The sequence below is a fragment of the Camellia sinensis genome, chromosome 6, assembly GCF_055761805.1.
Source record: "Camellia sinensis isolate YWXY chromosome 6, ASM5576180v1, whole genome shotgun sequence".
In the NCBI taxonomy this organism is placed as follows: domain Eukaryota; kingdom Viridiplantae; phylum Streptophyta; class Magnoliopsida; order Ericales; family Theaceae; genus Camellia; species Camellia sinensis.
Window position 1 is genome coordinate 45,299,154 of NC_138966.1, and position 13,406 is coordinate 45,312,559.

The 13,406-nt window shown below is 44.8% G+C and overlaps 2 protein-coding genes across 2 annotated transcripts in view; one reads left to right on the plus strand and one right to left on the minus strand.

Moving 5' to 3' along the window:
- LOC145792645 (uncharacterized) overlaps positions 1-13,406 on the minus strand; it is a 205,404-nt gene that overhangs the window by 125,383 nt on the left and 66,615 nt on the right. The window lies entirely within an intron of this gene.
- The window catches only part of LOC114324048 (AP2-like ethylene-responsive transcription factor AIL5), a 35,354-nt gene continuing 24,903 nt past the window's right edge, over positions 2,956-13,406 (plus strand). The window contains exons 1-7 of the mRNA XM_082873195.1: positions 2,956-3,179; positions 3,257-3,339; positions 3,870-3,878; positions 3,983-4,071; positions 4,163-4,236; positions 4,317-4,367; positions 4,436-4,491. Of these exons, the coding sequence (XP_082729321.1) occupies positions 2,956-3,179; positions 3,257-3,339; positions 3,870-3,878; positions 3,983-4,071; positions 4,163-4,236; positions 4,317-4,367; positions 4,436-4,491 (586 nt within the window). The remainder of the gene's footprint in view (positions 3,180-3,256; positions 3,340-3,869; positions 3,879-3,982; positions 4,072-4,162; positions 4,237-4,316; positions 4,368-4,435; positions 4,492-13,406) is intronic.

Consider the following 13,406-nt stretch of genomic DNA (forward strand, 5'->3'; position numbering starts at 1 on the left):
TATACATCCTCCGCCAGAGGCCACTATGCCTGTGCTGGAGATTGTGCATGGCGAAGAGGATGTCTTTTTTTCGGGGTTTACCTTGGCTGAGGCCCGGGGTAGTGCAGAATATCCTGGCTATTGATGATAGCTTATATGTCAGCGCCCAATCTGTATACTTCATGAACAAACTCCAACACATGCCAAGAATGGGGTTGGGAAGGAGTGGCTGAAAAGGCATTACTACATTGGCCGATGTGCCACATAACCTGTATGCCTTTGGTCTGGGCTATACGTCCACCAAAGAGGACTGGGTGAGGAAAAGGAAAGAAATGGCCGAAAGAGCTAGAGCTAAGGAAACCGGGAAGTGCTACGAGCTTGTGCACCGACCAATTCAAGGAACCCTGAATGGTTATTTTGTTCCAGAAGGAGAAGACTTCCCATTTTGTGGTTTCCCCGAACCCTGGTTCAACTCTAAGAGACAGCGAGTTCTCGGCTTTGAGATTTTCTTTGACTTGCAGCTGCAAAACAGTGATACCGAAGAAAGGGCTGAGCCAATTACTGTCGAGGCTGCAAAAAGTATAGGAAGTGATTCCAACAACTGTGAACTTGAAGTAGGAGTATCACTAGCATGTCTCCTTTCGGATCCTTAGATCAACTCAGAGAGCTTGAGGGATATCCTAATCGTTTCCATGATCAGAGACCAACAGGGTGTGAACCCTTGTAGTGGCATCTTGGATGCATCTGACGCACCATCCCTCACTTGGCAGGTGGAGGAGGGCTACCTGTCTAGCAGTTCTGAGTTAGGTGGTTAACCAGAATCTGATTCCACAGAGTCTGTGGAGTCGGAGTCAGATTCCGGTTCGTCTGAATCTGAGTCCAGTATTCCTGGGGTTGATAACCCGGATGCTGAGGTTTTGTCCAGGTCGTCTTTTTCCTTTTCTTTTGAGTCAGTTGTAACCAAGGAACTGGATGAGTTGGATCTTTTGAATGAGAATGTTGCTATAGATTCTGAGTACTTCTCTATGCCTCTTATTTATTGCATTGATCATGATTTTCAAAATTTTGATGAAAACGATAAGGAAGGAATTCCTCTGGTTTTGAAACATTTGATTAATCGAGAGGAAGAGAGGTTTGTAAAACCCCTTGTTGATGAAATCATTCCAATTAAAGTGGGTACTGAAAAGGATCCACGTTTGGTCCAAATCGGGTCCACGTTTTCTTCGGAGGAGTGCGAGCGCTTAGTCGCTTTATTAAAAGATTTCAAAGATGTTTTCGCGTGGTCCTATGAAGACAAGCTTGGAATCGATCCTGAGATTGTACAACATTCGATCCCTTTTGACCCTGAGGCCTGACCCATCAAGCAAAAGCTTTGGAGAATACGCTTGGATTGGGCTTTGAAGATTAAAGAGGAGGTCACCAAGCAGATAGACGCAGGGTTCTTGCTAGTATCTGAGTATCAAACTTGGTTGGCCAACATTGTTCTAGTGCCAAAGAAAGATGGCAGAATTCAAGTGTGTGTGGACTTTAGAGATCTAAACAGAGCCAGTCTGAAGGACGACTTTCCTCTATCGCACATCGATGAACTAGTGGACTTCACCGTAGGCCATGCGTTGTTTTCCTTCATGGATGGATTTTTCGGGTATAACCAAATTCTGATGGCACCCAAGGATAGAGAGAGAACTGCTTTCACTATGCCGTGGGGAACCTACTGCTATAGGGTGATGCTGTTTGGGTTGAAGAATGTTGGGGCTACCTATCAATAGGCTACAACCACAATTCTGCTTGATATGATCCATAAAGAGGTAGAGGTGTACGTGGACGACATGATTGTCAAGTCCAAAGAAAGAGAGGGCCACTACACCGCCTTGAAGAAATTCTCTCAACGGATCAGAGAATACCGGTTGAGGTTGAATCTGCATAAATGCACTTTCGGTGTAACAGCAGGGAAAATGCTGGGTTTCTTGATCACACAGAGGGGCATCAAGGTAGATCCTTCCAAAATCAAGGCCATCCTAGAAATGCCACCACTAAGGACTGAAAAGAAGGTACGAGGCTTTCTGGGTAAAGTACAATTCATAAGACGGTTATTTCTAAATTAACCTTGACTTGTGAACTACTATTTGGTCTCCTAAAGAAAGGAAAGAAATTTCGATGGGATAACTGATGTCAATTCGCTTTCGAGCAGATCAAGCATTACCTTCAGAACTCGCCTGTGTTGTCATCGCTAGAGCCAAGGAAGCCCCTGATTCTGTATTTGTCAGTAACGGACACAATGATGGGATGCATGCTCGCTCAGGAATCTGACGATGGGGTGGAGAAAGCCATTTATTACCTGAGCAAGAAAATGCTGGATTATGAGACCCACTACACTCCGCTAGAGAAAGTGTGCTTAGCCTTAGTATGGGCTACTAGAAAGTTGAGGCACTACCTGTTAGCTCACTCCATAATTCTGGTTTTGCAATTAGATCCCATCATATATCTCTTCGAGAAACCAACGCTTACGGGTGGGCTAGCCCATTGGTTGCTTCTCCTCTCCGAATTTGATTTGAAGTATGTTACTCGCAAGTTTGTTAAGGGGAGAGTGGTAGCAAAGTTCCTGGTAGATCACCCAGTAGAAGGGGATGAAGCAGTAGTGATTTCCATAACTTATTAGGACGATTTAGAGCAACGCTCAAATTTTTTGATAATAAATTTATGTCACAGAAACAGTCTATTCATAAATGAGGATTATGCCTTTAGCAGGAGTCTCGTACACTCGATCACCATTTGATTTTTAGTGGCTTCCAAAACCATTCCACTTACAAAATGTTAAGCACTTCAAACTAATCGGAGTAGTTTTGTCATTCTTCAAAAGAAGAAGCCATGGGGGAAAAAACAAAATAAGCCAAAAAACAACAAAAACTTTCTTTGAGATCAAACAACCAAAACCATTGGAACATTGTTGTCTCCTACTGAGAAAGATACAGAAAGAAAATGGGGATGGTAACCACTGTCAAGTCTGAAATGAGGCCATTGAAGCATCACTTGTGTTCCATGGAAGTTCATCCTCCTGTGGTTGTTAAGTCTGTCAAGCGTCATAAAAGAGAGTCGTGTGCATTTGTTATTGGAGAACAGCCTCAGCCTCAGCCGGGCCAAGTTTTTCCGTCTACTACAACTACTGGTTTGAAGAGAAGTTCAAGATTCCGAGGAGTCAGCAGGTATATATATGTTCTGTTTTTGGTTTTTTAGTTTTTTGAAAACTTGAAACTGAGTCTGTTGTTTTGGGTTTAAAAAGGCATAGGTGGACTGGAAGATTTGAAGCTCACCTATGGGATAAAGGGTCCTGGAATGCAACACAGAGGAAGAAGGGAAAGCAAGGTAGTTACAATACACTTTTTTTTTATTTTGTTTTCTTTGTTATTTGCTTTCATTTCTTGGAAAAATCAGAAAAATTTGTTTGGCAAATTAATTTGCGATCTGGAAAATTTTCTTAAAACAACTAATTTTTAGGAAATACCACGACTTCTTGGTGTTTCCTAGAAAGTGCAATTATGCTACGAATGCAGAAACCTATCATAGAACCACTAAGATTTTACAATTTTTCAATGAGATTCATTTTTGAAAAATCTTATCCGCCTAGTTTATGTGTTTGTAGATTTATTCTACAAAATGGATTGTTTTTAGGAAAAAAATTCCATAAACATTTTTTTGCACTAAAAAGAAAAATGGTTTGCAAATAATGGGTATTTTCAAAATTTTAATTGTTTTGTTTCCAAAAACAAAATACAAAAATGAAAGCAACAAAAAGACCAAACAACCTTTATGATGTTTCTATTTTCATTGCTAATTCCTTGTTCATTGTTTTGTGATTTGATTTCGCATCGGGTGCTGTGGTTGGATTGGAGCAGTTTATCTTGGTGAGTACATCAGCAGCTAATTTCTATTTATTTTGGTTTTTGCTATAAATAAACAAAACTCAAATGGAAATCATGAAAATTAACTCTTTTGTTTTGCTAATCAGGAGCTTATAATGTTGAAGAAACTGCAGCAAGGGCATATGATTTGGCAGCAATCAAGTATTGGGGCCCTACAACCTTCACAAATTTCTCGGTATGTAAGCCATACTTGAATCTGATAATCCCCTCATGAAAAATCTAATTTATCATTATTTTTTAGGACCCCGATTGCTTTTTTTTCTTAGGTATCGGATTATAAGATAGAGATGGAAATAATGCAGAATGTAACGAAAGAGGAGTACTTGGCATCTTTGAGAACGTACATAATACATTTAACCTAAAACTAATAACGCCTTTGTTTAACCTAAAACTAATTGCTCCCTTTTCGGTTTGTTATAGGAAAAGCAGTGGTTTCTCAAGAGGTGTATCCAAGTACAGAGGAGTTGCAAGGTAAAAAAAAAAAAAAGAAGTTTCACTAAACTTTCATTTTCTGATAAATTTTAACAGTAAATACTAAGATTGCATTTTTGGATGACTGCAAGCACCATCAAATATCTCTACCTTGGCACTTACAGTGAGTGTCTAACTCTTTTTGTTCATTTAATTAATAAGAAAGTAAGGGTGTGGTGGTATCAAGAGTACACGTGTGATACATATTGAGAATCGAGTGATATGATATCATTATTTGCAAAAAGTACTTTATAGCAGTCAAATTAGTCATGTTGGTATGAATTGGCTGTGAATTGGATTATGAATCAGCTATGAACCAATTTGTATTGACCAATATTTAAAACCATGGTAGTGATCAATTATACTAAATTGAAGAATGAAGAATTTTATGAGCATTCTTTTAATAGTTGAGATCTATGGTTTTAAATATAAGCATATATGGTTTTTAGTTGATTAACTAAATGAGAGGGTAATTTTTGGGAAAAATTGGGCCGAGCTGCAAGATGGGCTTTGAGGCCCAAAACGCGAAGGACTAAGTAAGAAGGCCGTAAAGGATACTCCGGCCCAGAGAGCAATGTTACTCCGGCTGGGAGAAGTAAATGTTACTTCGGCTCATGGATGTAAAGCTACTCCGGCCTTGGGAAGACAAAGTTACTTCGGCCCAAGAAAGAGTAAAACTACTCCGGTCTGGAGGCAACTCACAGTTAGGCCGATCTCAGAGTTAGTCCGGTCGTGACTTACAATGGTTAGGTCGGTCAGAACTTGTTACTTGGAAGTCTGATCTAAGCGCATCAAGGTTGAACAGGGCAGCCGAAGTAAAGATTTGGAGGAGAGGACCGAGCTAAGGATAGTTCGGCCTTCTGTGACTCAATATAGCCAAGTTTACTTCGGTCGAAAGGAAGTTCGGCCGTAAAGAAAACCATCCCACTTGGTTTGAGCAGTGGGGGAGGGTGTAAAAGGATAAGCATTATCCTTAAGAGATTGAATCCTAGGAGGACTCTGTATGGAGAAATACAAGTCCTACTAGGATTGTGCCATATGAAACTTATAAAAGCTCACAAGCATCACCTTGGAGGAGGTAATTGAACACAATCTTTCTGAAAACTTAGAGCTTTGTCTATTTGTCAAGTTTTCTGACTTAGGCATCGGAGAGGTTTCCGGCACACACCCGCCGGCTAGCTCACGTTTGTGTTTTCAGGTGACAAAGCGACGTCGTACGGAGGAGCGTGGACTTGGTCAACAGGATTATACGAGGAGAATTATTTCCTCCCCGTACAATTGGCGCCGTCTGTGGGAAGAACAGACAAGAACAAAAACCTCTTGACTAAGCTTCTCCTTTTCTCATTCAATGGCACACATTGAAGACTTGCCGCAGTCCGCCGTCGACGGACAAACTCCAGAAGGGGGCGCAAGGCGTGAAGGATTACCTACCGTCCCTCCCATGGCGGACTTGGAGCCCCAACAACATAATTCCAGGAGGAGTGGCAGGGGAAGGCGGAATGGCAGCCCTCGTCACTCTCAAAGTCCCGACAGGCAAAGGAGGAGGATTGATCCTCAAGCCCTGGAAGATCGCGTAAAGGAACAGGATGAACTAATTCGAAGGATGGCGGCGGACATGGAGACTTTAAAACGCCAGATGAAGACTAAAGATGTGGCGACAGGAGAGGGGCGCAAGCATAAAACGCCCCCTCGCCACTCAGAGAATCGTAGTAGGAATACTACGCCCTCCCAAGGAGAGAGCAGAAGCCTCAGGACAGGCGACACTCACTCCTTATCTTCAAGAACTCGTCACTCCAGGTCTGAGAGGACGAGATCCGAAAGATCATATACTGAAGGAAGTACGTATTGGCCTTCACATTCACACCAGACCAGATCCAGACAAACCGAGCTACCCAGGTCATCCGACTTACGAACCGTGCTAGAAGAAAAAGCACGATGCAAGGAGGATGCCAGGGCAAGGGATCCACACCGAATTTCGGCCCTACAACGGTTGGCTCCTCGAACGCATGGAAGCGTCGAGGTTGGAATGCCAATACCGCAACCGGCCTACGAACCAGCGGACAAAGCATTGGCAAGGCTACAGACTTCGCCGTTTGTCCCAGCGATCGAAAACGCTCCCCTACCATCAGGCTTCCTTCAGCCGAAGTTCAATACATATGAAGGGAAGACGGACCCGTATTCACACTTGAGCCACTTTCGCCAAGTCATGGCCGTGTACAGGCGAAACGAGGCCTTAATGTGCATACTTTTCCCATCAAGTCTGGGCGACCTGGGCTTGACTTGGTTCGAAAAGCTCCCAGAAGGTAGCATAGCCTCCTGGGCCCAATTGGCAGAAGCATTCGTAACAAGGTTTCGGACAAATACTAAAACACCGGTGGAGATAGACCAACTACTCTCCATCGACATGGGTGAGAAAGAAACTCTCAGATCTTACAACAGTCGCTACTGGGAGACATTCAACCAGATTGGAGACTGCCCCACCAATCTAGCCATTGCGCAATATAAAAGAGGCCTACCAGTAGGGAACCGACTAAGGGATTCAATTACCATGACGCCACCCCTCACCATGGAAGCCCTGATGGAGAGAGTGCATCAGCACATCAGGGTAGAAGAAGATGGCGCACGTTCCAAAGCCAAAACAAGTGCGGCCACGGTACCAGAAAAGAAAACCTCAGCAAAGGTTAATACAGTGGACCGAAGTAACAAAAATGGACGTGGCAGACGAGATAACGGAGAAGACCCAGACAAAAGATGGCTAAGAATTCGCACTGCCATAACCACGGTGTTCAAAAAACCAATATATCGGATTCTGAGCGAAATCAAGGATGAGCCTTTTGTCAAGTGGCCAGCCAAGCTTGGGGAGGCTCAGAAGAATTACGACGACAGATCACGGTGCACCTTCCACAAAGAAAAGGGGCACCGAACTGAAAATTGCACACCCCTAAGACAGCATTTAGAAGAATTGGTGGCAGCAGGCCACTTGGACGAATACATTGAAGGAGGAGCGCAACCGGCCCCCCAAGATCATGACCAACCCAACAGAATGCCAAACGACGCACCACCACAAGGCATTATCAATGTAATTCATGGAGTTTTTGAACCTGAGCGCGTATGCGAGCTTAGAGGTTCAATCAAGAAGGCTGAACACTTTAGGGAAGTATTAAGTTCCCAACCCGCCATCAAGAAGGGGAGGACAGAGGCAACAAACGTCATGTCCTTTTCGGATAAGGACTTGGAACGAATTTACTGCCCCCATAATGATGCCCTGGTTGTCACTCTCCGAGTCAAGGATTTTGACGTCAAGCGGATTCTGATTGACCAGGGTAGTACATGTGAGATCATGTATTACGACACATTCAAACAACTAAAATTGCAAGACAAAGACTTGGCACCTGCAGTTTCTCCCCTGATTGGATTCAACTCCATGCCAGAGTGGCCTGTCGGCAAAATAATCCTTCCAGTCAGAGCTGGAAGTGTATCAAAACAGGTGGAGTTCTGGGTATTGAAGGTCCCCTCCACCTACAACATCATCCTAGGCAGAACATGGCTGCATGCCATGCGTTCGGTGGCGTCATCATACCATCAGGTAATGCGGTTCCCCAATGACGCCGGTATAATTGAAGAAGTCTATGGCGATCAGATCATGTCAAAGCAGTGCTTCGCCACAGCAAATGGAAGCCGAGCTGCCAAAGGATACGTTCATTCGGTGGAAGAACCAGAGAGTAATGAACTATTCGCTGACGTCGGCAAAGAAGCTAATCAGAAAGCGGTGGAAGACTTGGTGGAGGTAAAAATAGATGAGAAGAACCCGGATAAGTTCTTCCTGCTTGGCTCATCATTGTCCAGCGCTGAGAGATTAGAGGTCATGGAATTCTTGACTTCCAATATCGAAGTGTTTGCCTGGACACCTTACGACATGCCAGGCATTGATCCAAACTTCATCAGTCACCAACTCAATGTCCACCCTTCCGCCAGACCAGTCATTCAACGCACGCGCAGATCGGCACTCCACCACGCCGAAATAGTGGCAGAAGAGGTAGGCAACCTGCTGGAGGCAGGAGCGATAAGGGAAGTGCACTACCCAAAATGGATCTCCAACACCGTCGTAGTGCCAAAAAAGAATGGTAAATGGCGTGTCTGCGTCGACTACAAAACAGTCAACAAAGCGTGCCCAAAAGATAGCTTCCCTCTACCAAGGATAGATCAACTGGTGGACTTAACGGCAGGACATAACCGACTTAGCTTTTTGGATGCATACAGAGGCTACCACCAGATCGCCATGCATGAACCAGACCAGGAGGTCACATCCTTCACAACACCAAGGGGGTTATATTGCTACAAGGTCATGCCCTTTGGCCTAAAGAACGCAGGGGCGACATTCCAAAGGATGGTCACCAAGATGTTTGAACCATTGTTAGGCAGAACAATGGAGGCGTACATCGACGACATGGTGGTCAAAAGCAAGGATGAGAATGACCATCTGAAAGACTTAGGCGAGATGTTCCAGATCCTGAAGAAACACAAGCTACGCCTCAATGCGTCCAAATGCGCATTCGGAGTTGGATCTGGCAAATTCTTGGGCTTCCTGGTGACCAACCGAGGTATAGAAGCCGACCCCTCTCAGATCAAAGCGATCCAGGAGTTGGAGAGACCAAACTCAGTTAAAGAAGTGCAGCATCTTACTGGTATGGCGGCTGCACTCAACCGGTTCATAAGCAGATCGTCGGACAGGCTATGACCGTTCTTCCAAGCTTTAAAGGCCAAGTTTGAGTGGGATGAAGAATGCGACCGAGCTCTGGAAAGCTTAAAGGAATACATGTCTTCCCCACCACTACTTGTTACTCCAGTACCTGGTGAAGAACTCTTTTTATACCTAGCAGTCTCTCAACACGCAGTCAGCGCAGTGTTGGTTCGTGCAGAAGGAATACAACACTTGCCCATCTTTTATGTCAGCAAGACATTGTTGGGAGCCGAAACAAGGTACTTACCATTGGAGAAACTAGCATTAGCATTAATGATGGCATCCAGGAAATTGGCGCACTACTTTCATGCCCACACCATAGTCGTCCTTACGGCCTTTCCATTAAAAGCTCTGTTTGAAAGGGCGAACTTCAGTGGGCGAATTTTGAAATGGGCAGTAGAGTTGGGACAATTCGATTTCAAGTTCCAACCAAAGACCGCAATAAAAGCTCAATCTTTGGCAGACTTCGTCGCAGAGTTTACTCCTGGAAGTCATCATATCTGTCCAGTCGACCTGACTAACTCAACCGAACTAGGGACGGGAGTTGACGCCGGAATAACGCAACCCCTAGTGAAAGGTAATCCATCGACCGAACTAGAGACGGAAGTTGACGCCGGAATAGCGCAACCCCTAGTGGAAGGTAGTCCATCAAGCACAAAGGCAGACCACATTAAGAACGACAAGGAGGAGCCAAACAAAGGCTCACCAGCAGTTCAAACAGAGGACGAAGGGCAGACAGCCAATATGGACTTTGAAGAAAACACCATCCTTGACCCCACGGCATCGTCTGACCCTTCCACATGCTGGAAACTATTTGTTGGAGAGATGTGGAAGCTCTTTGTGGATGGAGCATCCAACCGACATGGTGCAGGGCTTGGCATAGTCCTCATCTCTCCAGACGGCCTGGTTATAGAGCAAACAATCAACCTTGGCTTCCCAGCATCCAACAATGAAGCAGAGTATGAGGCGCTTATCGCAGGACTCAAGTCAGCACACTTCATGAAAGCAGCCGAACTAATGGTATACAGTGACTCTCTGCTGGTAGTAAACCAAATTTCGGGCGAATACGAAGCAAAGGACGACAGAATGGCCAAGTACCAAGAGTTAGTCAGAACAGAGATCAAGAAGTTTGATGTGGTAAGGATAGAACAAATTGGCAGGGAGGAAAACAGCCGAGCGGACGAGCTAGCAGGCCTGGCCTCAATGGCAGATACATCGATCCCTCATCCATTACTCATCGACTTCTTACCAAGACCAAGTATAGAAGACCCCGAAGCAGAAGAAGTATATTGCACTGAATTAGGCCCTTCATGGATGGATCCCATCATCCTGTTCCTAAAAGACGGCATCCTACCAGCAGAGAAAAAAGAAGCCAACAAAATAAGGGCAAAGTCGCAGCGATTTTGGCTATCTCCATCTTTGGCATTATACAAGAAGTCATTCTCTGGGCCTTACCTCAAGTGCGTTCATCCCAGCAAAGTAGAAGCCTTCCTATTCGAAATACATGAAGGGGTATGTGGAAGTCATCAAGGGGGAAGGTCGCTCGCCTACAGGGCTATTTCGCAAGGATATTGGTGGCCGTATATGCAAGCAGACTCAGAAAAATATGTGAAGAAGTGTGAAAAATGCCAGAAATTCGCACACCAAATACATCAACCAGCAAGAGAACTCCTACCTTTAACTAGCCCATGGCCTTTCGCAATGTGGGGCTTAGACATAGTAGGACCACTTCCAACAGCACCCGGAGGCAGAAAATTCTTTCTCGCAGCAACAGACTACTTCACAAAATGGGTGGAAGCAGAAGCACTGGCGTCAATCAAAGAGAAGGATGTGAAGAAGTTTGTTTGGCAGAATATTATCACTCGGTTTGGCATACCAAAAGCACTGATCTCAGACAATGGAACTCAGTTCGACGGTAGGATTTTTAGAAGCTTTTGTGAAGAGTACAAGATAGAGTTCTACAATTCCACACCGGCATATCCCCAAGCAAACGGGCAAGCAGAAGCATCAAATAAAGTCGTCTTGGATGGACTTAAGAAAAGGCTAGAGAAGGCAAAAGGCAAGTGGGCAGATGAACTTCCTCATGTTTTATGGGCCTACCGCACCACACCTCGACGATCAACAGGAGAAACACCATTCTCCTTAGCATATGGAATGGAAGCGGTAATCCCACTAGAAGTTGGCCTCCCCACAATTCGAAGCGAAAATTTTGATCCAGACTTAAATGAAGAAGCCATAGCCTTAGAACTCAACCTTGCAGAAGAAAGAAGAGAAAGAGCGTTGGTCCACATCGCCGCATACCAACGAGAACTAATCAAAAAATACAGCAAAAAGGTTCATCCAAGACAATTCAAAATTGGCGATTGGGTATTACGCAAAGTAATGGGAAACACCTTGGTCCCAGGAGACGGCAAGTTAGGCCCAAATTGGGAAGGTCCTTATAAGGTGGTTGGGTTAGCCGGCAAAGGGGCATACCACCTAGAAGACAAGGATGGCAAGGCAATCCCTAGGCCATGGAATACGGCCAATCTCAAGTTATTTTACTTTTAGCTTTTCTTTTTCAAACATGTGTAATTTTTTCTTCCTTCAATAAAATGAGCAATTCTTTTTAGCACAAATTATTCTTTGTAAAAGTTAGCTTTAGAGACTAAGTTTTTTGCGAGCATTCTATTCCAAGTTAGCTGAAAAAACTAAACTCAGAGGTTGGCTGGATTAAACCAACATCCTTCCTAAGCCCAGGATAAGGATCCAGGCTGCAGGACATTTGGTCGGAATAACCAAATACTATAAGTTAGCTGGAAAAACTAACTTCAAACAGTTGGCTGGAATAAACCAACACCTGTAACTCTTCAGCCGAAGTAAGTGCAAGGCTGAAGAGTGGTTGGCTGGAATAAACCAACACCTGTAACTCTTCAGCCGAAGTAAGTGCAAGGCTGAAGAGTGGTTGGCTGGAATAAACCAACACCCGTAACTCTTCAGCCGAAGTAAGTGTTAGGCTGAAGAGTGGTTGGCTGGAACAAACCAACTCTTGTTACTCTTCAGCCGAAGTAAGTGCAAGGCTGAAGAGTGGTTGGCTGGAATAAACCAACACCTGTAACTCTTCAGCCGAAGTATGTGCAAGGCTGAAGAGTGGTTGGCTGGAATAAACCAACACCCGTAACTCTTCAGCCGAAGTAAGTGTTAGGCTGAAGAGTGGTTGGCTGGAACAAACCAACTCTTGTTACTCTTCAGCCGAAGTAAGTGCAAGGCTGAAGAGTGGTTGGCTGGAATAAACCAACACCCGTAACTCTTCAGCCGAAGTAAGTGTTAGGCTGAAGAGTGGTTGGCTGGAACAAACCAACTCTTGTTACTCTTCAGCCGAAGTAAATGCAAGGCTGAAGAGTGGTTGGCTGGAATAAACCAACACCTGTAACTCTTCAGCCGAAGTAAGTGCAAGGCTGAAGAGTGGTTGGCTGGAATAAACCAACACCCGTAACTCTTCAGCCGAAGTAAGTGTTAGGCTGAAGAGTGGTTGGCTGGAACAAACCAACTCTTGTTACTCTTCAGCCGAAGTAAGTGCAAGGCTGAAGAGTGGTTGGCTGGAATAAACCAACACCTGTTGCTCTTCAGCCGAAGTAAGTGTATGGCTGAAGAGTGGTTGGCTGAAACGAACCAACACTGTACTCCTCAGCCGAAGTAATTATATCGGCTAAGGAGTGGTTGGCTGGTAAGTATAGTTTAACCAACCAAAAACCGAAATAGCACTTGGAGTAATAGAAGACATTACAAACCCAAGCATACACACAATAACCGGAATAAGAGAAGTGAAATTTTTATTCAAACAGAAGTCATTACAAGGGGGCTTAGTTCGGTTACAAAGAAGAAAAAGTAAAAAACTAAGAGAAAAGTTCATCAATTTCAGCATCGAAAACCGCATCGGCATCTACTGGAAGACCGGTCTCTGGCGGCAGCACTCCTTCAGTCACAACGGTGGCATCGACCGGAGCCACAGTTTCATTCGGCTGTTCAATAGCCAGATCTTCCACTCTGGACTCCGGCCGATCTGTCTGATCCACGTTTTCAACTGGAGTACCCCCAGAAGCAGAATCTTCGTCAGTATCTGAACCTTCAAGGAATTGCTGCTGCATGGCATCCGCGTACCCCGCAAGGGACTTCGGTATAAAGTACTCTGGAGGGTTGAAGACCTCGGTCTGTTGATCATGACCGAGCTTCTCCACAGCCGCCCTCCAGCCGCACTTGAAGAAAAGCTCCTTGGCGGCATCGCATTGCTTGACGTAGGCCTCCTCGGCCTCCTTGAA